The sequence below is a fragment of the Vicugna pacos genome, chromosome 23, assembly GCF_048564905.1.
Source record: "Vicugna pacos chromosome 23, VicPac4, whole genome shotgun sequence".
In the NCBI taxonomy this organism is placed as follows: Eukaryota; Metazoa; Chordata; class Mammalia; order Artiodactyla; family Camelidae; genus Vicugna; species Vicugna pacos.
Window position 1 is genome coordinate 21,726,684 of NC_133009.1, and position 25,379 is coordinate 21,752,062.

General features: G+C 49.9%; 1 protein-coding gene and 1 long non-coding RNA gene across 3 annotated transcripts; one reads left to right on the plus strand and one right to left on the minus strand.

Annotated features, from left to right (window-relative positions):
* Window positions 1–2,948: 2,948 nt before the first annotated feature.
* Window positions 2,949–9,247, plus strand: LOC140688757 (uncharacterized). 2 transcript variants are annotated; one of them, XR_012063557.1, is made up of 4 exons: window positions 2,949–3,106; window positions 6,508–6,740; window positions 8,245–8,374; window positions 9,061–9,247. It is a non-coding gene; the product is annotated as an uncharacterized lncRNA (long non-coding RNA). The 2 variants fall into 2 exon arrangements; XR_012063556.1 differs by lacking the exon at window positions 6,508–6,740 and having other exon boundaries at window positions 2,950–3,106.
* Window positions 9,248–21,465: 12,218 nt separating this feature from the next.
* On the minus strand, window positions 21,466–24,977 carry LOC140688584 (uncharacterized). The gene is made up of 4 exons (XM_072948228.1): window positions 24,849–24,977; window positions 23,934–24,711; window positions 22,754–22,817; window positions 21,466–21,904 (listed from the first exon to the last, which is right to left on the minus strand). The coding sequence occupies exons 1-4, from the start codon at window positions 24,975–24,977 to the stop codon at window positions 21,862–21,864; spliced, it is 1,014 nt and encodes a 337-aa protein (XP_072804329.1). The 3' UTR covers window positions 21,466–21,861.
* Window positions 24,978–25,379: the final 402 nt, after the last annotated feature.

A 25,379-nucleotide genomic window follows, 5' to 3' on the forward strand; every position in this document is an offset into this window, starting at 1 on the left:
GCCTTTCTGAAAGAGTCTTTGTTCTTAAATGTTAACTTCAGTGGAAAAATGGAAGGTCCAACCCTTAAGTGGTCTTTCCTGCCATTGTTAATTAGAATGCTGGCTAATCTGGGACAACAAAAATAAAGTGGTTCAAATAAGATCATCTGTTCTCCCATATAAGCCAAAGGAGGCAGTGGGGCAGGCAGGTGGGCACCAGTACTTGATGAAGAGATTGAGAGCCCCAGATTTCTGTAATGTTACTCTGTTCCACCATCCTGAGGGATGGTATTGTCTTTGTATGCATGGTTAGACTCAGTTTTGCTGGGATCACATTCCAGGTTTACCTAGGGTTGAGGAAAGGGATTCATGCCCAGTTTTAAGGGGAAAACCCTTATTTGTCTGTGTTCATTTTCCATTAGCAAGTACATAGTTAACATGCCCTTGAGTAGCGGCAGGGTCTCTACCTGGGCGGTCATGTGCCCAGCCAAAACTCATAGAGGGGTGAGTGTGTCTATTAGGAAGAGGAAATGGATTGTAATGGATAGCAGACTTGGATTTATCAGGTGAGTATAAAAATATGTAACTTTCAGTGATTGTTTTTTCCATTATAAAGGCCATGCCCATTTATTATAGCAGATACAGACAGTATACATAGGTGAAAAGAATAAAACTAAAATTATAAACCTACCACTCAGAGATAATAGTATAATTCTAGTGTACAGAAAAGTATAGAGTAGAATATGAGTACTCATGAACTCACCACCTGCTTTGGTCACATTTGCTGTTTTGCTTTATTTGCTTCAGATCTTCTCTAAGAAATATTAATGAAAGTTTGGGCCCTTTGTACCTTTCACTGATTACCATTCCTCTTTCTTCCTCCCAAAGATAATCATTATCCTGATTTTGATGTTTATCATTCCATAAGGCTTTTATAATTTTGTATGTTCGTAGAACAGGGAGATAGTTTGGGTTTTGCGGAATGCTTTTGAATTTTATATAAATGATAATCATTTGACAGTTTTTTCTGCATTGTTTTTAGTAAATCGCTTCATATAACTTTACTCTTTTCCATCATGTGGATACTATAACACCGTGTAGTCATTCTTCAGCTGTGAGACATTTAGGGGTTTTCTCAGGTTTCCACTATTAAAAACATTCTTGTACATGTCTACTTATGCTCATGTGCAAGAGTTTCTCTAGTGTATATATCAAGAAATAGGATTGTTGAGTTATAAGCTACATGGATCTTCAACTATTCTAGATAATACAAAGTTACTCTTCAAATGATTGTGCTGATTTAAATTCCCAAATGCAATATACAAGAGTGCCTGTGTTCCACATCTTTATGGACAATTGTCAGATTTTATAATTTTACCAATTTATAATTTTACCTTAATGACCAGTGAGGATAAGCATCTTTTCATGTTACTGGCCTTTTGTGAAATACATGTTTATATCCTTTATCCATTCTCTTGGGCTTTTTCTTGATTTGTAAGAGTACTTTAAATATTCTGGATCCTACAATTTATTTTTGGTCTTATGCATCACAAATAACTGGTAACACACTTCAGATTGTCTTTTTACTTTATAATGTCTTTTACTACTTAGAAGTTTTTGCTTTTAATTTAAATATATTAAGCTTTCATGATAAGTGCTTTACATTCTACCTATGTACCACAGTTTATCAGGACATTTATTGATGGACATTTGGGTGGTTTCCACTTTTGGCTATTGTGAATAGTGTTGTTACGAACATTTGTGAACAAGTATTTGGGTATATATCTAGGAGTAGAACTACCACATCATGATAATTGTGTTTAATTTCTTGAGAACTGCTAAATTGTTTTCTGCAGCGGCTGCACCATTTTACATTCCCACCAGCAACATACGAGAGTTCCTGTTTCTCCATACCCCCTCCAACACTTGTTGTTTTCTGTGTTTGGTTTTTTTATGGCTCCATCATAGTGGATTTGAAGTGGTATCTCATTGTGGTTTTGATTTGCATTCCCTTAAGGACCAGTGTTGTTGGTTATCTCTTCATTTGCTTATTGGCCATTTTTATATCTTCTTTGGAGAGATGTCTGTTCAAGTCCATTACCCATTTTTAAATTGTGTTGTTTGCCTTTTCTCTTCTTTTTTTTTTTTTTAATGGGGGTTTATTTATTTATATTTGGAGGCTGTACTGGGGACTGAACCCAGGACCTTGTGCATGCTAAGCAAGCACTCTACTGCTTGAGCTATACCCTCCCCTCTGGGTTGTTTGCCTTTTTGTTGTTGAGTTTTAAGAGTGCTAACTATTCTGGATGTTAAACCCTTAATTAGATTTGTAAATATTTTCTCCCATTCTCTAAGTTGTCTTTTCATATTCTTGATAACGCCCCTTTGATGCATCCTTTAAAGAATCAGTTATTGGCTTCATTGATTTTTTTTTTAAATGTAATTGATTTTACCTCTTTTTGTTTGTTTTGTTTTGGGGTGGGGGAATTAGGTTTTTATTTATTTACTTATTTTAACGGAAGTACTGGGGACTGAACCCAGGACCTGGTGCATGCTAGGCATGCACTCTACACTGAGCTATCCCCTCCCCCCCACCCCCGATTTTACCTCTTTTTATTATTTCTTTCCTTTTACTTGTTTAGGTTTAATTTGGTCCCACCTCTCTTACCCCCCCCCCCAGTTTCATAAGGTAGCTTAGGTAATTAGAGATCTTTGTCTAATCCAATTATTTGAAGCTGAATTTTCCTCTCAATGCTGCCTTATCTACATTCCATAAATTTGGTATATGGGGTTTTTATTTTTTGCATTTAGTTAAAAATATTTTCTAATTTCCTATGTGATTTCTTCTTTGATACATACGTAAGTTCTGTGGAAGTACATTGCTTCATTGCCAAATATTTGGGAATTTCCCAGTTGTTTTCTGTTGTTGATTTCTAATTTAATTCCATGTGGCTAAAGAACATATTTTATATGGTTTCAGTCCTTTTTATCTGATTGAGACTTGTTTTAGGTCCCAGAATAGTCTCTCGGTGAATGTTCCGTTTTCACTTAAATAGAATGTGTAGTCTTTTGTTTGGGTGGAATGTTTTCCACACGTCAAGCAGGTCAGGTTGGCTGATAATTGGTGGTAAGGTCTTCTCTATCCTCACTGACTATACTTGTTCTATCAATTACCAACAAAAGAGTGTTGAAGTCTTCAACTAAATTCTATTTTGTGGCCCTTTTTTGGTCAATTTTTGAATTACATATTTTGAAGCTCTGTTGTTGGGTGTCTCCCCATTTATGATTGTTATGTTTTGATGGATTGACCCCTTTTTTATTATGTAATGTATCTTTTTAATCCTAAGTTATATTCCTTGTCCCAAAGTCTGTTTCCTCTGGTATTAATATTGCCACTTAAGCTTTCTTTTGATTAAAGTTTACAGGGTATATCATATTCTGTGTTTTTACTTTTAGCCTATCCATGTCTTTATGGGTTTCTTGTTGATAGCATATAGTGGTATTTTTAAAAAATTCCAATCTAATGATCGTTTGCTTTTCATTGGAGTGTTTAGGCAATTTACAGTTAATGTAATTGTTAGTAGAGATGTATTTAAATCTCTAATCTTGCTATTTTCTCTTTGTCTCATCTGTTCTTTGGATTATTTTCCCTCTCTTTTACTGCCTTCTTTTGGAATTCTATTATTGTTTTGTTTTTAGCTTGTTTAGTGTTTGTGCTAGGGTTCATAACATGTATCTTTAATGTGTCACAGTCTGCCTTCAAATACATCCTACCAGTTCAAGTACAGTGTAAAAACATTATGGCGGTGTACTTCATTTCCTCCCTAGTGTTGACAGGATAGATTTTTGCCTGGGCTGTGGAGGAGAGAAGTGTCCCTGGGAAGGAGTTGGGTTTTCATGTCTGTTCCCCCAGAGCAGCCGATCCCTCCCGGGTGCCTGTGCTGCCAAGGGCGGCTCTCTCTAGCCTCCTGCTCTGTACCACTGGAGACCCAGCCTAGAAAAGAGCTTGCAAGTGAGTATGAGCTCTCCTTTTCTGGTCCTCTCTGCTGTCAAAAGTGACACACTAGCCCGCACTCAGCTTTTAAAAACTTGTTAAAGTTTTAGTTCATTTCTTCTTCTTCCTTATCTCCAGTGACACCCATCTTTTTCTTCCATGCTCAGCATAGTATGCATGCTCAGTGCATCGCTTCTTTCTTTGGATGGGTTTATTACCCTTTGGAATTCAGTTATTTGGTTGCTTTGTCATAGCTCTGAAATGGGCCCGAGGAAAGTTACAATTTTGAATATTATCCATTTTTTTCCCCTCACTGTTTATTTCTATATCTTAAGCAGAGTGAACCTGGAAGATATATTTTAAAATATATCTATATTTTAAAAATAGCTTTTTCATGGTTTGTTGCTAATTGTTTTGCATATGGATCTTCTATCCAGGAGTCTTTTAGAATAAGTTATTTCATCCTGAAAAGATTTCACCTTTTTTCTCTCCAGCCTTAGAACAAGACATTTTGATACTGACATTGAGACATGGCAATTGTATCTGGTGATAAATTGATTTTTTAATTTATGTTTGTTGTAGTAAAATATACAGAACATAATATTTACCATATTAAACATTTTAAGTGTACATTTCAGTGGCATTAAGTATATCCATGTGTTACGCAACCATCACCAGGATCCGTCTCTAGAAATTTTTCCTCATCCCAAGCTGAAACACAGTCCCCATTAAACAGTAACTCCCCATTCCCCTCTGCCCCAGCCCCTAGTAATCACTCTCCTACTTTCCATCTCTATGAATTTGACTCCTCTGTGTACTTCATATAAGAGGAGTCATGTAATATTTGTTCATTTTGTTTCCGGTTTATTTCAGTTGGCATAATGTCTTAATGGTTCACCCATGCTGTAGCATAAGTCAGAATTTTATTCCTTTTTAAAGCTGAGTATTATTCCATTGTATGTATGTGTATTTTGTTTATTCATTCATCCATTGATGAACATTTGGGTTTCCACATCTTGACCACTGTGAACAATGCTATGAATACGGATGTGCAAATATTTCTTTGAGACCCCACTTTAAAATTTGTTGGATATATACCCAGGAGAGGAATAGCTGGATCATAAGGTAGTTCTATTTTTAACTTTTTGAGGATTATCCATTCTGTTTTCTACAGTGGCACCATTTTATTTTCTCATTAGCAATACACACAAGTTCCAGTTTCTCTCTAACACTTGTTTTATGTATGTATGAATCAGCCATCCTAATTGGTGTGAAGTGGTATCTGACTGTGGTTCGATTCATAGTTTCCTAATGATTAGTGATGCTGAACATCTTTTCATATGCTTATCAGCTATCTGTATGTCTTCTTCGGAGAAATGTCTATTCCTTTGCCTATTTTTTAATGTTGAGTTGTAGAAGTTCTTTATATATAACTGGGTATCAATCCCTTAACAGATAAATGATTTGCAAATATTTTCTCCCATTCTGTGGGTTGGACAGATTGATTTTTTGAAGGTTTTGATTTTTAACCTGCGTCATAAGCAGGATTGCTGAACCTTTTAAACAGTTAAGTGCAGAGGGGATGGAGAGCAAATTACACTCTCCACATCCATCCACTGGGCTTTGGCATTGTATTGAGAACTAACTTCAGAGTCCAAGGTCTGGGGAGGACAGAGATTTGTCACAGCCAGTTGGTGATTATACTTTGAGCTGTGTGTTCAGTCAGCCTTTTCTCTGTGGTCTCAAAGACCTTTATTTGACTACTCTTCTGGGGGCTTCTGTTTGCCCTTTTTTTTTGTTTGTTCTTTTCTCAGCACTCTGTAAGGAGACTTGAGGCGTTTCTGCCTGTATTGTCCCCCACAGTGATTATCAGGGACTCCTTGGAGTTCAGCCTTTTCTAAGTAAGGCTGCCAGCAATAGCCTGAAGCCCCAGTTCATTGTTTCTGGGGACCGGTAGCTTTGCCGTGAGCTGGCTGTGAGAGGGGTACAGAATCTTTCCTGGAACACATTCATCTAGCTCTTTAATATAATTAAATCCCTTAAAGGATTAAAAATCCTATGGCAAACACACTTTATGTCCCATTTATCAGTATCCTCTGAACACTGTTTCTGCCTAAGGGATTGTATACATCTCTGTAGCATCTTGGGAAAGCCTTTATACAATAAAGGATTGAGTAGCATACAGACAGGCAATCTGTGGAGATCACAGAAAGTTAAAGTGAAGGTTTTTATTTATTCTGGCCTAAAAAGGGGTACCATAATACTGTGGCTTCATGGACTATTTGCTAGTATCTGAACAGGCCACCTTCCTCTTTTCACAGTTCCCCTGTTTTCCCAAGACAGCCCCAGCCACCTGGCAACTGTGACATTGACAGGACACTCAGCTCTTCTGGGCTGACTTGCATTTCTCACCTATGAAATGGGAGGTCTGGACCAGATGAACTGATCTCTGAGATGTTTTGTGACAGAATTTCTTCCCTCCTGGGCAGTTCTTTCATGCTCAGAGCAGACATAGTTCCTTCTGATATCCCTAGCATGAAGATCTTCATCCTAGCCAGAAAGAGCCTCAAATTCTGGGGACAAATTTAAAGGAAGAATGAGTGGCGAAAGCAAGCTTCAAACTTACATCAGTTCCCAGAGAGGGCTGGCCACGCTCCTGGACAGACGTCCGCTGCCTGGCAGCATGGTTGTGGTCAGGTCTACCAGGCTAAGGCCGTGAGGCTGTGCCAAGGAGTCTGCAGCTGTCCAGTTCCACTCCCTTTGAACAGTAAGTTAAGGAGGCACAGTGCGGGGTGGAGGGGGGAGGAAACACCATCTAAAAGTATACAATCATTTGCAACAGAACCAAAACAGATTTGGAGCTCCCAGTCATCTTACATGGAAACTTTTTTTTTTTAAATAGCCTGGTTTTCTCCAGGCATTTTGCAAGGCCTTGATAGGTAAACTTCAGTGGGACTGTACTAAATTATTTCACCCAGGAATGTAGGCCTATGGCCCCCTTTTTACTTGTTTACTGGTCTTTTCGTTGGGTTTTATGGAAGAATTTTCTCCTCCCCATATGTTTTACTGTTAAACCAGCTCTCTGTGGAGCCACATGGCTAACAAAGTAGGGACAAAGCTGCTGCCTCCAGAAAATGAGGATTTGTAGGAAGAGGGGAGAAATCAAAACCCGCAAACCTGTGCCTGCACTTAGGCTGACAAGTGCTCCTGGAGAGTCTCCTGCTCCCTCTGGACCATCTTGATCTGGGTCACGTGGCCTCAGAGCCACTGGACCTACTTCTGGAGCCTTGCATGACCCCCACTGCCCTGCAGCAGCCATGACAGGCCCACCGCCCCTCCAGCCCAGCTCAAGCAAGTGAGCTTGCCTCCTGCCAGCAAATGACAAGGCCCTGGTCTCCACTCTGCCTCCACCCCATCTAGCGGCCTTGCTTCCCTCTGGTCCCATTCCATCCCCCATTCCCCTGGGTCCTCCCGGCATCACTCAGTTTCTCTTCCCAGCCTGGCCACCCTTTCTCTTCCCATGTAAGCATGCTCAAGTTTCATCTTAAAAGGAAAAAGGCTCATGTCCCCTGAGCCTGGCCCCCATTAGCTCTTTCCCAGTCACCTTTCCATCATATGCACAAGCTCCTCAGGAGGAAGTCCTAGGCTCCTTGTCTCCACTGGCTCCTGCCCCCACCAGAGGTTACCAGCAATCTCTCTGTGGTTAACCCTTGACACCTTTACATCCTGGGATGCTTTGCAATATTTGACCCCGCTACTACTTCCTTCTTGAAATTCTTTGCTCCACTGGCCTCCATTGTCCTCTCCCAACTTACGAGACTCTGGGCCCTCTTTCCACCCTCTCTCTTAGCCTCCACTTCTTCCCATCTGTCTTCTAAAGGCCAGTGTTCCCAGGATCCTGGCTGCAGTCCTCTCCCCCTGCACCAGGGGAGGCACCCACATACAGGTTTACAGGCTTCCTCTTTTGTAATCCAGGAAACGAGCTCCTCCTGCAGGCTTTCTTAGCAGGTTTAACGAAGATCTGTGTGTTAAATGTGTTTGGCCATCAGTAAGTAGTAAACTGCTAGCAGTTTAGAGAATCAGAGAGAGGGAGGCTCCTGATTTGGTCTTGGGACCCCATGGAGAGGCTGTGGTGGCACAGGGACCCTGGACGCCTATATGTGAGATGTGGACTCGTGGCTTCGGTCTCAGCTCACCCTGTTCTCAACGGACTCACCAAAGAAGTTAGTCTTTGCTGCTCAGCGCTGGATGGCTTATTTCCCCTCCTCTAGCTCCCGCCAGTTCCTGTCTTCACCACCAGCCCAACTCCGAAGTGGAGTAGGAGTGGAGGGTTTCCTAAAAGGAGCATCACTTCCGCGGAGCAGGACGTGGAGCCGACATGGGCACTGGCAGAGGAGAGAGGTACAGGAGGGCCAGCTGGGAGGCTGTGCAGGAGACTCAGTCCTCCTCCACCTGACCCTTGTCACTAGGTGCTGTCTTCAGGTCGAGGGATGTCACCAGCCCAAATGCCAGGGCTCGGAGGCAGTTTGGACCAGTGGCCCTACAGATTCAGTAACAGTTCAGTGAACAGATGCTCCTTGCGCATCTACTCTCCCAGCATCAGATGCTGGGGATACTAAGGCATTGAGCCCAGCAGGGTCCCTGCTGTCAGACAGCTGACATCCTGTTGACCAGAGACAGACCAAGGAAAACGAAATGAAATAACATCAGATGATGAAAGAGCGATGAAGGAAGTACAAGAAGGTGGTGGGATACTGAGGCTAATCTAGCTTGGGAGGGCAAGAAGACTTTGCTGAGGAGATATTTTGTCTCCTCTCTTCTGGGAGGGGAGGGAGAGGGAAGCCTGGGATTTTGTTTAAAAGAGCACCTGGGGAACAGCCTGCTAGTCACGTGACCCATTCTGTCCCCTGGTTACTACTGATAGCTGAAAAAGCCATGCAGGCCTGGAGGCAACTGATGCCTTAAAATCCCTGTGTAGTGTTCTCGTGGTCCTTCTCAAACAGTGAATGCAAGTAAGGTTTGCCAAGAATTTGGGGTAGCTAACACCCCCCACCACCCAAATTATTAGCACTGGTCTCCATTTACAGCCAGGTGGACCGAAGCAGCAAGAAATTTGCCTGCCTGAAGTGCAGATCATGACAACTGAGAGGAACCCAGAAGTTCTCCCTTGGAGAGTTAGAATTCAGACGGGAACTTCAAGCAGGAGTGGAGACAGCACCCCTTCCCCACCTGACCTTTTCACCAACATAGAGGAAAAGATGAATTTTCAGAACACATGAGTGAAAATATTCTTAACACGAATGTTCAGCACTGTAAGGCTTATTAGTGTTGAATAGAGTATATTTTCTGCTTTAAAAATGGTTTCATGGTCCTACCGTTCATCAACAAGATGCCAAAGCACTTCAGTTCTATTCTGTAAGGAAAGGGGGAACGTTCTTTACTCAGCCTCCTTTCCTCTCCTTGAAGAGAGGAGACGAGTACCCCCTCAGAGAAGCCTTCTTGCCCTCCTACTGACCTATCATTAACTTAATGCGAAGTTAGGCCTGTCCAGACAGAGGAGGGTTAAACCAAGGTGTGGCAGGGTCTGGTTTATATTTTGGAAAGATTTCTCGGGTTGCTGTGCCCAGAGTAGGGAAGCAAGAACAGAGGCAGGGAAACCAGTTAGGAGGCAGTGGTCCAGGTGAGGCCATGGTAGCTTTGAACTGCGGTGGCGCGGTGAAGATGAGACTATTGAATTCGGGATAAATTTCAGAGGTAGACCTGGCATGTGACACCTGTTCTGAGTGGCAGTTGGCAGAGGATGGCCGGGCCATGATTCATATGGAGGGCCACCCCACTTAATGTGCTGGACCCCTGAGCAGTGTTAGCAAGTCCTATGGGATTCACAGCTGGAGACCACAGTGTTGTTCACCCTTTCATCTGAGTAGGTTTGGGGTCTTAGTCACACGAGAAGAGAAGGGTAAGGTTAATCTCCTGATATTCGGGGAAGACATGATGAAACATAATGGCGCTGCTACTTATGCTCAGTGGGAAAGGGAGATGACCTAGTCACAGGATGCTATCCAGGTACCTACTGGATTCCACTGGGGATGTGTCTGGAACTTTCCCCAAGTCCACCCTCCTCAATCCCTCATGTCAGAACTGTGTCCTCTTTAGATTCTCCCCTCATCAACCCAGGTCCTGCTGATCCTCCCCAGTACCTCTCACACCAGTGCTCTCCTCTGCAGGGACATCACCTGTTCTCCATCTCCCATCTGTTTGTTCACTTTGCTTCTCTCCAGGAGCTGAGGTTCCCTCTGGGAAGTGGTGCCAAGGAGGCTGGGAACTCCTGGGCTTAGCCTTGTTTCCATAGTGCCCAGCCACCCTGCCTGGAAGATGTGGGTTTCTCCTGGTCTTCTCCACTTCCTGCCTCACTGCTGGACTGCACAGAGGATGAAGCACTGGGACATGCAATAAACTGGGATTTGCAGGTCCTGAACTCAGCCTTTCACTCAGGCCAGTCATTCTGGGCTCCCATCGGCAACAGCAGTAGCACCTGGGAGCTAGAAATGCAAATTATCAGACCTAAAACTAGACCCACTAAATTGGGAGTTCAGAGGGTAGGGCCCAGCTTCTGTGTTTTAATAAATCCCCAGGTGCTTCTCTTCTTTAAAAATTTTTTTGTGATTTTCTTTTCCAAATCAAGCACTTTTATTTCTTTATTTTTAAATTTTGTTGTGGAGGAGAGGTAATTAAGTTTACTTACTTTTAATGGAGATATGGGGGATTGAACCTAGGACTTCATGCATGCTAGGCATGAATTCTACCACTGAGCTATACCCTCCCTCTCCAAGTGTTTCGGATGCACAAGGAAGTTTGAGAACTACTGCTTCATCCATGTGCCTGGGATTCACCCAGTGTTACCACTGAAAGTCTTGAGTCCTGGAAACTTCAGTCCCCGACAAACCAGATGGTTAGTCACCCCCAGCTTTAGGTCTTGTGTTTCATTTCCTGATGCTGTGAAACAACACCCCTTCCCCCAACCAGAGTGACCTAAAACAGTATTATTTTGTTAATGAATGTGCAATTTGGGCAGGGCCAGCCCATCTCTGCTCCACTCTGTGTTAGCTGGGGCAGCTCAAGGACTGGGGTACAGCGTCAGCAGGTCTGGCTCCTGTGCTGAGACCGGAATAGTGAGGCCCTTGACATCTCTGGAGACATGTGGTCCCTCCAGCTTGGTGGCTTCAGGTGTAGATGGCCTACCTGGATCCCAGGGGGCATGTCCCAGAGAGAGAATGCAGATGGGAAGTCTCTCCTCAGTGAACAGCACTTCCAAAGCAGTCAGGCTCCCCAGATTCCAGGCATGACGTCACCATCCTGTGGTGGGAGATGCTCACCCCTCTCCAGGAAATCCACTCAGCCACACCTTGTCTCCTGCACCAGCACAGAACATTCAGAGAAGGGAACTCTAGCCAGCCTGAGTCCATCCCTCCTCCCCTCTTCCTTCCTCCAACCCTACAAAGTCCATTGAGCACCTACAGTGTGCTACGACCTGGGGCTGGAGGCTCACATTTCTCTGCAAATACATTTAATTTTTAACAAGTCAGGCTTGAGCTCCAATCCTGGGAGCCTGGGACAGCTTCTGATGCTGGAAGAGGAGCACTTGGATACTCTAGGTGGGCTTTGAAAAAGGGACAGTGAGGGGGTGGGAGAGACAGGAGGGAGGAAGGGAGGGAAATTCTGCTGCTGCTGCTGCTGCTGCTGCTGCTGCTGCCACTTTGAAGCTTTCCTGGATAAATGGGATTTATCCCACCTGGATGAAGGCTTCAGGGGTTTCAAAGCACTTGCCCTCACATCACCCTATTTGATTCAAAACTGACCACTAGAACAGTGGCCATATCACAAATTTCAATTTTCCCAGTGTCTATTTCCTACCTGACAGCGAACTTCTTCCAGAGACAGGACTATCTAGAGCCATCAGGAACCTTCAGTGCCCAGCAGAGAGAATCCTGGTCTCATTGGGCCCCAGGAGCTGAGTTCCTCTGCAGGTACTGCAATACGGAGCGCCAGCTGTCTTGCTGTAGTTTCTCCCCGACCCCGGCCACCACAGGCACTTTCTAAACTTGTATGAATTAGAAGAAACAGCTTCTCCCCTGGGTTGTCATCTATGTCCCACAGCCTGAATTTCAGCCCCCATCATGGCCAGAGCCCTCAGGCAGGGCTCTACCTGTAAAACCATGAGTGCATGGTTGCTCTGCTCCCCACAACCTCCAAGGTGTATAAGTAAGGCAACTGGCACCTTGAAAGAATCTTCACCTATCTTCTAGGGTCTAAGGAGTCAGACACTGGAACTACTCACTTCCCCTGCAGCAACTGGGGCTTCGAAGCCCAGGCCTCATTGTACTGGCTTTGGCGCCATCTAGTGGACATGTCTGGGCCTGCAGCCCTTTCTGTAGCCCAGAAGCAAACCCTTACCTGGTCACATTGGTGCCTTTGGACTTCTGAGTCCCAAATCCACAAATCCGCTGCTCTCCCACCCGGCTTGGCTACAGTGGGGTGCCTGCTGGATGCCAAGTCAACACTCCTTCTCTTGAGATGGGCAGGGACTCACACTGAGACTCTCCCCCCAAACCCCAGCCCTGTACTCAAATGTGTGCACGAAAGTGGGCACAATTAGAGCAGAATGAAACAACCCAAATGTCCATCAGGATGGTGAACACTGATTCTATGGACCATCATGCAGAGGCTAAAAGGAGTGTGCTGCACTGGAAACATCTCCAACAAGCATATCAAAGAACAACACACACAGCATGATTCCAGTTACTAAAAGAGACCAACCCAAACCTGACCTGGGGTTTACACATCAGTTTGAAAATGTATGGGAGGACTGGTCAGGACACAGGTCTTGGCAAAGGGGGAATGGGGAAGGGTGGAGGAGGCCTTTCCCTCTCCACACCCTTACTGTACATCTTTTCCAGTCTTAAGAGGTAAATAAATAAACCAACAAAACCCTCCTGTCGCCAGCACCTGAGTCCCTGCTGCTCTCCCAGGTGGAGCAGCCTGGCCTGCTGACCCGACTCCTCTATCCCCCCACCGTCTGGGGCCACCAGCCTCCCAGTACCTCTGCTCCCTTCCCATCGGGGTGTCCTCAGCCCTCGGCAGCTTCTTCCTCTTACCCCTGACAGTTGAAACTCAGCTCTGGCTGTGGTGCTGGCCCCTTCCCATGACATCATTTCCAGCCAGGAGGGCCTTTCAGAAGCTTATGTGGTCCGGCTGCTCCTGTTGAAGACCCTTCACAGCTCTCAGCAGCAAACACTTGGTGGGTTGCCAGTGTCTTCCCATCTGTAGGTGATCCCCATTGTGTGAGTTGTCATGGGAGGCAGGGCCTTTCCTCCTATTTCAAAGGCCGAAGGGGTCTGGCTATCCCCTCCCTATCTCCTGGGCACCTAGGGTGCTGAGCCCAGACCCAGGCTTGTGCAGTAGGAGCTCCCCCAAGAGCAGCGATCCAGGGACACTAGCCTCCCTTCACCGCTGAGGTGCCCAGGGGTCCAGCGCTCCCATGACCCTGTGCTCACAGCTGAGGGACCACCTCCAGCAGTCCTGCCACCCACCCAGACTCCCTTTGTCCCTCTTTGTTTTCCAAGCCCTGTTCCCGACTCCCAGGCAGTCCTGGAGCTTCCAGTACCCTCCTAATAACTCCTTTAGGGAGTCCAGGTCAACGGTCACAGGTAACTAACTCTTCCGCAGGGGATCCTGATCAGTGCGATAACCTGTGGTCCATGCAGCGAGGGGCTGCTGGCGTAGCAAGAAGTTGCATCAGAACCCAGATGTTTAGTCAGGGGATGCAACATTCTAAAGGCAATTTCCACAACCACAAAAGATGATTTTGCTGGGTTTTCAAGGTATTTAGGGACATAAGAGGCTTGGTGAGCTTTCACTTGGGCCTTACCTGGCCTGGCAGGACAGGCCAACCATGGTCACCACCAGGGAGCACATCTCAGGGAGGAGCTGGAGAGACCAACGGCAGGCCCCGGGCAAACATTCGCTGGTGACGTATCTGCGGTTACCGCTGTCAACTGTTACTTTTACAAGCAGTAAGTTCCAGCCCTCATTTCACCCAGTCTCTGCCCTACTCTCAAAGGGGCCACTTCCCAGGTGCCCTCACCACTCTCTGGGACCTCTGCCAGCCCTCAGACCCTCCTCAACCGCATCCCTGCCCAGCCAACCTTCTCCAACCCAGACACAACCTGGAGCCTCTCTCCTCCAGGTGGCTCCTCACCGCCCTGCAAAGCCTCTGGGCTGACAGGCTCAAAACAAACCCCTCAGATCTCTCTGGTCCGCGGGAGCCCACACAGCTCAAGTCCAACCTCCATCCTCCATAGATACTTAGATATTTACTTATTGAGCCCCTACCAGGTGCCAGGATCTGGAGAGTGCAGACAGAGGTCTTGGTGGGGGCTCCCTACTCGCCCACATCTCCCGGCCTCCAAAGTCTTCCCGCAGAGCCCGGCTTCTACTCCTTGACGCACCACCTCCCGCTGCTCCCCGTGCGAGCTGTGTCTGTCCCGCTTCGGTCCCTGGACTGGAAGGCAAGGCACGAGCGCTACGCTCACGGAATCCTCCCCTTCCCTGGTTGGGCTGCAGCCACCCCTCAAGTAAGTGTCTGTCTTTTCAAGGCAGAGTCCTAGGAGCTAGGACCAAATCCCCAGCAGCAGTAGCAGCATAAAATTACCATCTCCCTGTTCTGATTTCACAGTCCAGAAAGTGTCGCCTCTGCCCCGGCTCTTCAAATAAAGGCGTTTTTTGTTTTTTTTAAACCAAACTGCCACAGCGACTGGGGCGGCTCTTCTCCGCTCCTGAGCCTGGGCCACCCCAGGACAGAGGCGCAGGGCGGGAGAGTGAGCCTCCCACGTCCGCGGGAGGCTCATGTTGGCCCGCAGACAGGAGTTCTGGACCTGGCCGCGCCGTGTGACCCGAAGCCGTTCACCTCCCCTCCTGGAGATTTTCTCGGCGGCAGAGGCGGGCAAATACATACCCCTGCTTTTCTCATCCGCGAGGCGGGGCAAGAGGTGGGCACCCGGCCCGCAAAGCCGCAGGGGCGGCGGGGGCGGGGCTTGGCGGCGGACAAAGGGCGGCGGGCGGGGCGGGGTGGGGCGGGGCGGCCTGGCGGGCGGGAGGCCGGGGCGGGGGTGGGTTATGTCCTCGTCAGCCCCCGCCCCCTTGCCGCCTCTCCGCCCGGGGGCCCCGCGGCCGCGCACCTCACCGGGTGGCCCAAGTGGAACCGCGAGCCGCTGCGACAATAGCCACCATTTCCGCCCGGCGCAGCTCCCCCTGGCTCCTCCCCGCGGGTCCCGAGCGCTAGGGCGCCTCTCTCCCGTTTTACGGACCGGGTGTCTCAGTCGATTTCATTGATTTTATAGAAGTTCGGTTTCACCACAAACGTGCTTCCTTTTTGTGGAAAAGAAGATGAGGCCGCGAGGCCCGGACGTCCCCGCGCGTGGGGTTCCCTGGCCTCTGTCGCCCCCGCCCGGCGGCGGCCCCAAGCACCCGTGCTCCCGCTTCCGCACGCGGCGACCACCAGAGGGCGCCCGGCGCCGTCTCGTCGTCCTCCGGCGCCCTGTCCACCGAGACCCGGCCGAGCGGCGGACCCAGGTCCGCGAAGGGCCGGCCAGACTCTCTCCCTGCACAGGGCAGCGGGGACCTGCTGGCAGAGAGCGGCCGGCCTGGCCTGGAGGGGAAGCGCCGGTGTGTGTGTGTGTGTCTTAGGGGGCAATCACGCAGACCCGCTCCTCAGCCCGAACCTCCAGAGGCCACGAGTCAGAGAATCGAGCTGGGTCTCTGTGTGGCCGCCGGGCAGGTGCTGGCCTTCCTCGGGCCTTGCCTTTCCGCGTGTGGACGGAGAATGGGCGCTGCCTCTCTGCGTGCGGGGCGCGGTTCCCCTGGAGGCCCGGCGGGCAGGCGGGCTTTCCCAGAGCGGCAGGGACGACGTGGTACAAACTGCCTTGTTACCGTATTTAAAATCAAACGTCCTTTGAGGTGGGAGCCAGGTCCTCTAATTCCCAGGTGCACCTGCCCCCAGCGCTGTGGTGTTGTCGCCACTCAATACAAGCCTGGGAAATCCCAAGCAGACCTTCCTTTGAGCACACTCGGTGCAGGGAAAGCTGGCCGACCCAGGAGAGGAGCAGAAGTTGAACTTCTGCTAAAAGAGGGAGTCCTCCGTTTACAAAACTCACTTGCAGTGGTATTTCTCTCAATGAGTAAGTTGTAGGAAAATGACCCTTGTAAACAGAATATTTATAACAGGCCAGGGGACTTGAAAATAAATCCTCTTGTAAAATAACTTACCTGGTAATAATAGGTACAGGGCCAAGGGCAGACATGTGATGCGGGAGCTGGCTCGGGGCTCAGCTGGTAGGTGCCTTGAGCGGCCGCATAGGGTCCAATTCTCTCCCACTCCTTCTGTAGCCTCCCCAGCAGGGAATCCGGACATCAGGATACTGCCTCACCTGGCCTGGGGTTAGAAAGCTGGGCCCTGTCCTGTCTCAGTTTCCCCTCCTGACCCCACCTCCCCAGGACAGAGGGGGAGGCTGCTCCACTGCATGCACTGGAAGAGACTTGGAGACCACTCAGGGAGCAGTCTCACTGGCCAGTCAGCCCGGGTGTGCTGGCGGGGGCCTCCAACCTTGCCCAGAGTGAGTGCTCCTGGTGGAGACTCTAGCTTGCAGACACCTACTCATTCCCTACTCCCACACACACACCCACGACATTCCTGAACTCAGCGGGGCATCTCTCTGGATGCTGGTGGATGGAAGAGATGGCATTTTGGGCTCCAGGACTCCATGTGCCATGTGGACTGTGTCTCGGTCCATCAGCCCCAGGCCACCCTGCTGTGAGGACTCAGCCACTCACCATGAGGGGGCCAGCCACACAAGCCTTGCCCTTCCCTGGGCCATTTGGTGCTGGGCTGAGACCCACCCAAGCAGAGATACCACTGCTCACTCGCTACTTTTAAAACCTCTAATCTTTGTGAATATTTCACTAAGTCCAAAGAGCCAGTGGAACACATAGCACTCATCCTGCTTAGCTGAGAGGAGGCAGAGCCAATGAATGCTGGGGTTTGGCAGGGCCTTATTCACTCCCATTAAGGTTGGAAAGCCTTTCCACCCCACCACCCTAGCAGCCCTGGGCCTTCCTGGCCAGAGGGTGAGGGCCAAACCTGGGGAGCCTGTGGGGAGGGGAACACAACCTAGGGCCTCAGGTGGGAACCATCAGGGCGCCTTCACCACAGCTGCCCTCCTCCCCTCCCCTCCCCACCTGCAGCTGGGGAGGGCTTAGAACCTATCCTGCGGAGATGGGCTCCATCCTCCAGGCATGTGGGCATGTGCTGAAGGCACCTCATGAGGCAGATTTCATTCATCATTTTCTTTCTTTTTTTTTTCCTTTAAAAAAAAAATTGGGCGGGGGTGGGGAGGTAATTAGGTTCATTTATTTTTATTTATTTTTTTAAATGGAGGTACTGAGGATTGAATCCAGGACCTCGTGCATGCTAAGTAGGCACTCTACCTCTAAGCTATGCCCTCCCCGCCATTCATCATTTTCTATTTGTTTTTCACTTACGTGTTCTACACACAGTTCCTGACACCTACTTTTGAATCAGGCTCTCCAGTAGAAGTGAGGGCGGAGACCCAAAACATATTTTTATAGGATTCATGGAGAGTGCCTCTTACTTCCTGATACTGAGGCAAAGAACTCTGACTTCACTACTTACCAGCTGTGTGGCCAGGGGCAAGTCACGTAACCTCTCTGAGACTCAGTTTCTTCATCTGTAAAGTGAGAACAAGGGCACCTTCCCCAGAGACTTCCACTATGGGTCTCGGCCATCAGGCTGTGAGAGGTCCCTGCAGAACTTTCTCTGGCCACAGCAGAAAGAGCTTGAGGCTCTGGGGGTGAAAAGAGACCAGATCCTCCTCCGGGAAGGCCCTTGGTCTCCCTCCACCTTCCCTTGCCCTCACGGGGCTCCTCCAGCCCCCTAGGCTTCCTCAGCAGTCTCTTTGATGAGCTGCTTGTGCAACTGGTAATTGACTGAATGCCAAGGACCCCTGAGGACTCCTGCCTGGGAAGGGACAGATATCCCAGGAGGAAAGAGAGGGCTCCCCCAGCTCCTCCAAGGCATGAGACTCCCATCCCCCACCCCATGCCCTGGCTCTGCCTCTGGTGGCTGTGCGTCCTCCTCTCCGGGCCTCATCCATCCCACTAGGGCCTGCTCCTCACACCTCCCTGCAGTCAGCCATCAATCAGAATCACCTGGACCCTTCATCTCCTCCCTTAGCAGTACCTCCTCCCGGGCCAATGCCCTTGCACAGCTGGGAGGTCTGACTGTCCTCCTCCCCACCAGAGCAGCCCATCCAGCAGCCAGGGTTCTCGGCCTTTAAGAAAAAGCTGACGTCCCCCATCTCCTGCCGCTCCCTTTCCTCCCTCTTCCCTTCTCCCTTCCTCCTTTCAGGAAGCAGGGGCCCAAGGTCAGAGGGGAGCAGACACCACAGGGCACCACCCCTCCCCCACAGCAATCCTGAGTACCTTGATGAACCCGGACAGAGGGCCCCAGAGGCCAGGAGCCTGAGCAGTTTCACGAGGCAGCCGGGTGTGGGGCTGGCACCACGGAGAAGACGGACTGTTCAGCTCACCATATTCATCATTATTCCTCCTCGCCTCTCTGTTGGCGTTAGCGGGGGCTTCTTTAATGAACCTTCTGGCTGACAGTTGACACTACCCCTTCAAGAAGTGACATTCCCCTGCTGGAAGGATCATCTGATGCAGGAGAATTCCTCCCCTCCCCCCAGCTTCTCATCTGGTTCCCCAAATGCTAAAAGTCTTCTGAGTACAACTGGCATTTCCCTACCCACCCAAAGGGCAAGAGAGGACCCTCCCCCTAGGGACAGGGACTGTCTCCAGGAGCTACATGGTGGAAGGAGTCAGGGGGACTCAGCGAGAGATCTCCCAAAACTCGGGGTCCCTGCCCAGCCGGAGCAGAAGAGGGGAGGGGCATTGGGACACTCTGCGGGGAGGACTCAATGCCCCTCCAGGCCCAAGAAAGGGGAGTGTTTATGCTTACAGGGAGTCAAGGTGCACAGTATATAACCAAAAAAAAACCTTATAAGCTGAATGTCCTTGAGTTTTCTGAGCCTCAGTTTCCTCACCTGCAATAACTGAAAGGATTAGAAATAAGACACGTAACAATATGCAGCAGGCCCCTGATATGTGGTGGCTGAATATTAATCAAATAATGTTGGTCCCTTGTTTGCCCATCCCTTCCACAAACAGGCACTGGATTCTTGGTGGACAAGGCATCACGTCCTGCTACAGTCAGGACAACCCTGCTTCCAGGGCTGGGACTGGAGGTGCTCCTGGCAGGTGGCCCTGTGGTCCCACTGGCAGGGAAATGTTTGCTGGGGAGCTGGGAGCTGAAACCCTTCAGCTGGAATGCAGAGCTGGGTCTGCCTTCACAGATGGGCGCGGGGTTGCTGGGGCCTGGGAAGGGAGGGAGTTTGTCCCTGAATACCGTTTTGTGCCTTTTGAATTTTGAACTATGTGAAGGCATCATCTACCTGACAAATAAGTCAATTACTTATAAAAAGTGAGGCATACAAAAACAAAAATAAATCATAATAGAGTAACATACTTAAAAAAAAAAAGCCCAAAATGGAGTTCCGTATGCTAAACCCCATGTCACCAAACCAAGACTTAATTACAGTTTCAGTTCTCCCAGAAATGGAATCTTAAACTGGTCCGTCAGGAAGTGCCTGATCAGTACTAGTGAGGTCATCCGCCTGACAGACTCCCCCCAGCTTCCACTAAAGGAAAGTGACCTGGCAATAACCAGCCCACTTTCTTGGCTGGAAGAACTTCCTCGTTCCCCCTCCCTTCTGCCTATAAAAGTCCTTCCTTTTGTACAGTTCCTCAACACTCCTTTCTAACTGCTAGATTGGATGCTGCCTGATTTGAATCGATTTTTGCTCAAATAAACTTAAAATTTTTAATATGCCTCATCTTTTAATAATACAAATCTTAGAAAATCCACCAATGAGAAGACCAAAGTGTGACGATCCAGGCAAGGTTCTGTGGTGAGCCAGCGTGGGCTCCACTGGTGGTGGAATTAGGGGCACACAGGGGCGAGGAGGAGCGGGAGTGGGGACAGAAACAGGGGAAGATGGGGCACTCCCTCGTCCTTCAGGGCCGGGTGTCCGCTCACCCACACTCCCACCCCGCTCCTCCTCTGCTCCCAACCTCTTGCCCACCTAGGTTAGGGCACCCAGGGAATGTCCTAGAGGTAGCCGCTTACCTGGCTCCCTTCCCCACCTGGGTCCCGAGTTTCTTGTACCTGAGAACCATGTCTTGTGGTCTCTTTCCCCTGGCCTGGTGAAGGAGAGAAACGAGGCCGTGTAGAATTGGCTTGAAGCAGAAGTCTTCACTTTTCTGTGACAGTGGGAAGACCCCAGCTTTCCCCTCAGTACCTCAGCAGTGGAGCTCTGGTCTCCTGCCTGTGTCTGAGTTCCAAACACAGGCATCCCTCTTGGTCATGGCAATAAGGGACCTTACACTGGTAACCAATGACCTTGCACTCTGGCCCCTGGAGAAGAGAAGGAGGAGGGCCCGTCTCATCAGTGTGTCATCTTCCTCACACCCAGGGTGGTCTGGAAGACTGCGCCACACTCAGGAGAGACCAGAGACGGCCCTAGCTCTCCACACATCCTTGGCTGAATGCATGCCTTGCACACGTATGGAAGAGACACAAAAGGGCCTGGCAGAAAATAAAGGCTGGGTTAGACTCACACAACAGCCTAAGCTTTGAATGCATTCCCCTGACTGACACACAGATCCATCAGCGAAGGATGGAAGCCTTACTGGCTTAAAATCTGTGGGCACAACCTCTGACCAATTGCTGACTCACAGGGACAAGCTCTAGAAAGGCCAGATTAAAAATCAAAATAAGAAGAAGAAACAGAGCAGAGAGAAAATAGTTGCACACTGTGGGGAGACAGACTCCACAGAACTGGCCTGAACGAGGGGATAAACCCACACACCCAGCAGTAACGATGGCAGGGAAGGGGTCCAAATCCAGAACTGCTACAGCATATAATCTAAAATGTCCACTTGGCAATAAAAAAAAGTATAAGACATGCAAAGACATAGGAAAGGGTGACCTTACTCTGAGGGAAAAAAAGGAGTCACTAGAAACTCACTGCGGGGGCCAAGATGTTGGGCTTTGTCTCTCTCCTTCCTTCCCTTTCTCTCTGCTCCAATCTCCAGGGAAGGGCCTGACTGGGCCGGACTGGGGGAGAGGTACGTGGAGGTGAGGAGGCAGAGAACACTTGCAAGACCCCATATGGATGAGGATAAATTCCCAGAGAAAAGAGGGGTCCTTGATTTCAATCCAGGTAGTGTTAAAAATCAACTGAGGCATATTCAAAACTAAGAGTTTATTTGAGCAAAAACCCATTTGAAGGGGACAGGGCTAAACCAGAAGTGGTTACGAGCACTCCTCCAGGAGCTGGGGGAAGACAGAATGAGAGAGACTTATTTGCAGAAGCAAAGAAAGGAAATTATTTGCTTGGCTGTAGCTTACAGCCTATTTGGCTGTTTGTGATGAGTTGTCTGTATCGTCCTGATTCCATAACTTTGAGGCATTTATAGTCTCGGGTTTTGGTCTGCTTAGGTAGGTCCCTGCAGCGTTAGAGCCACAACCAGTCTAATAGCCTCCTTGTTTAAGTAATTTAACAGTAGGCATCCCCAAAGGTGTCTGCCATCGTTGCTTCCCTTCTGAAAAGTTAAGTCGTGATGCCTTCAGGAGCCCAAAGGCACTCAGATTTGTTCTCTTGCATCAGAGGAGGACGTCGTCCACTAACCGTTTCTTAGGCAGGTGCTTTGCAAAGATCCATTCTGGCCACCGTGGGGCTGTGTGGGAGTTGGAAAGGGGAGGGGTGATGGGAAGAGCTTTGTAGTTTTGTCTCAGACAGGCGCCATCGTTCTATTTAACATAAATCACACTCAAAGAAACGGCTGTTGGGTCTTCGTCCTTTTTTCTTTCCATTCCCTCTGACTGTTCTGCCAATGATCAAGATTGGGCTGTGTATCCATAGGACGTGGTGGGGGTGGGGGGAGCCCTGACAACACTCAGGGTGGGCCCTGCGTGAAATGCAGCTCCCAAGTTGCAAGGGGAGACAAAAGAACCAGGAACAAGACAAATAAAAGGAATTAAAATAGGCTTAGCTACTTTGGGGTTTTCCTTTGTATTTATTTTTAGCAAGGATTGTGTGCCTAACTCTGCATTAAAATAGCTGATGCTACCAGTCATTGTTCCAGGCCCTTGCACACTGCAGCCTGGCAGGCTTTCTGCAGCCAAAAGTGAAGGCAGCTGGCAGGGCTGGCCCACCCAAGCTGGGGAGAGGGCGTGTGTTTCATGGACAGCCCCCCTCCCTCACAAAAATCTCAATGGTGTGAATGTAAACAGAAGTCAGGAGCTCTGGGTATGGCCCAGGGCTGGGAGAGAAAGCTCACAGAAGGCAGCCATGCTTGAGGACTTAAGCCTCCAAAATGCGCCCCCCTCCCCCCGCCGCCATCTCCGCCCTCTACTGTTGCCAGCAGAGGGCTGAAATTCCTCCACTGGATCACCAAGCCTGGCATCCAGTGAGACAGGAAACGCACGCTGTAGTCAGTTCTCCACAGGCTCCATTACAGGGTTTCCTATAAGTACTTTTCCTGGGAGACGGGGTCAGAGAAGGATTTCTAGTCGGCAAGTCCTACCTTAAAATGCCTGTATCTGTCACATCCTCTCCTCTGATCCACAGGACGGTAGAGCTCTGGCCACCTGGGGGAAATACATGTGGCTAGGAAGGGAGTAAGAGGGTGGAAGGGGGAGGGGATCCTGGAGATTAGATCGAGGTGCATGAGACAAATTTTCCTTTGCCCAAGTGTTTCCAAGTCTGGAGTGAGTGACCACCATGCACAGCTGGACAGAGTCCCTAAGCAGAGTGGGGCTGATAATCCTGAGCAGGAAGACTGCCACAGAGTCTCCGACTGACTCTGGAATACTGGGGAAGAGACAGTGTGGTGTCGCTGTATGTGACTTCAATTTTTACCCTGGAGACATTAGTTAGCATTTGAAGTACCCTTGTCAGGAGCCACACTCCAGAGGTTGCTGTGTCAACCGCTTGAAATATCTTATCTACATGTGCACCTGAAAGATGTTAAAAATAAATTTCCTTTGGCAAAATGATTGGTGTTCCAAATGTGTGATTGGCTAGGAAGCCTGAGCTGGCGCTTCTGCGGTGAAATAAAGGGGATTATGAAAAGCTGGCAAGTCTTAGTGCTGTGGGTCTAGAGTTCCGCGTTCCCATGGGTCCCCTCACGGGACGATTCTGTTGGGGAATACTATAGGAAGAACAGAGTTCCATTTGCTTCCAAGGGACCCCTTGTGGAAAGACACGTCAAAAATCGGGGACCTCGCTGTGGGGCAGCAGCACTCCGACGTCGAGCAGGTTATTTAACTTCTCTGAGCTCCATTTTCTGTAGACTGGAGATAATGATAACCTCGCAGGGTGGCTGCGAGGAGTATCCGAGGTTTAACAGGTCAAGTCTCTGCTGCAGCACCCTCCCATTGTGTGGCTGGACCAAGGTCAGAACGGGCGTCCCGACCTCTTCAGGGCTCTGGGTCTCACCACTGCCGGTTCCCCTCTAACGCGGGCGGCGGCGGCCCCTCGCTCGCGGGGATGCGCCCTCCATGCGGGGTACTCCCAGTGCCACCCTTCTTTCCTCCCCGCCCGCGCCCGCTCCGCGCCGACAACTGCTAGCCAAGGGGCCCTCCCCGCTCCCTCCGCCGCCCCCGCTCCGGGAACCCAGGGCTGGCGCCCTCACTGGTCGCAGTCTCGAGGTCCGCGCCCGCCCCTGAGCGCGACATTCTCGAGGGGACCCGCCGCTGTCGTACCAGCGCCCCGCGGGGGTCCGGGCAGCTCCTGCCTCCCACGGAGAGGGACGTGACCGGGAGGCGCCGGGGCTGCCCCTCCGCACCGCAGCCTCAGGCCCGCCGAGAACGGGCGGCAGTGCGCAGCAGCTCCCTCTCCCACGGCATTGAACTTGGCCCTTCCCCCACCCCCAAGGCACTTAAAGCAGCTGCCAGGAACTGAAATATTAATAGGTACAAACTTCCTGGAAAGATTTTCGGCTCCAAGATAGATGACCCCGCCTTCCTCCACCAAAATAAATAAATGAAGGGCAGCTCGGGGCAGGCAGCCGGGGAGCCTGGAAGCCTGGAAGGACTCGCAGGCGGCCCCTGCCCGCCATGCTGGGGCCGCGACTACCAAGCCCGCCGCCGGGGAAAGGCTCTCCTTTGTACGGAAGGCTCGGCGCGCGCCAGCGGCGCGGACGTACAGGCTGGGAAAGGAAGGTCCGGGCACGCGCCCGCACCAAGCTGCCCGGGGCTCCGGAGGCCGCGCGCCCGGCTCCGGGCGGCGGCTCCAGCTTGCACGGTCCAGGCAGGACGGAGGATGACAAGGGTTTGCGCACTGCTCTGCGTCCTCGGCCGACCTCCCGGTTTCGCCGCCCACGGCCCGGCCACCCGCCAGTGTTCTCGCAGCGCGGGTCCCCTGGAGTCGGGGGCGGGGAGGAGCGCGCCGGCGGCCACGTGACGCGCGCGCTTCGCGAGCCCGCAGCTCCTCCTCCCGGACAAAGACTGGCCCGCCGTCCGTGCTCCTCCGTGGTGGCAGCTGTCATTTAGGATCCTCCACACAAATCCCCAGCTTGCGTTTAAAGAAGCGTTTTGCATTTTCAGAGTTCTTCGACATTCGGATCTCCCGGGCTACCCTGGGCCGGGAGGAAGTTGTAGCGGAGGAAGCCAACCCGCCTCTGCCTTTCTCCCAGTCTCTCGGGAGGAGATCGCAGATCCGCTGCTTTCCCAAGACGCTGAGCTTCCTGCACCCGCTCCCATCTTGCAGATAGCTAAGTTCCAGTGCGGGGAAGTTTCAGTGCACATTCCCGACCCAACCTCAACCCGGGAAGCGGCCTGGGTCCCTCTGCCAGCACCCCCCCCCCACCGCAGCTAGTTCCAGCTTCTGGCTTCTGAAGGTAGCAACTGCCCCTGGATTAGCTCCAACTTTTCTCCCTGCCTGGAAGTCATTCATTTAAAATATTGCGCGCCTGATAGGTTCCAGGTACTATCCTAGGCACTGGGGTTAGAGCAGCAAAAACAAACGCATACAAAAATCCCTGCACTACTGGAGCTTATATTGTAATGGAAGAGACAAAACAGCATAAGTGAAATACATAATGTGTTAGTAATTAGGGTTGAGGGCAAAAATGCAGGGAAGGAAGGTCCATGTAGGAGGACAGTGATTTTTGAATAAAGGACTGAGTGAGCCAGCCACGCAGATATCTG

Bases quoted from the DNA above. Each gene is read 5' to 3' on its own strand.
- LOC140688584 (XM_072948228.1), bottom strand. From the start codon at position 24,977: ATGTGCACTGAAACTTCCCCGCACTGGAACTTAGCTATCTGCAAGATG. The intron at 24,712-24,848 runs GCGGGTTGGCTT...CCTAAATGACAG, and splicing joins AGACTGGGAGAAAGGCAGAG to CTGCCACCACGGAGGAGCAC. The intron at 22,818-23,933 runs GTACGACAGCGG...TATTTCCCCCAG, and splicing joins CGGACCCCCGCGGGGCGCTG to GTGGCCAGAGCTCTACCGTC.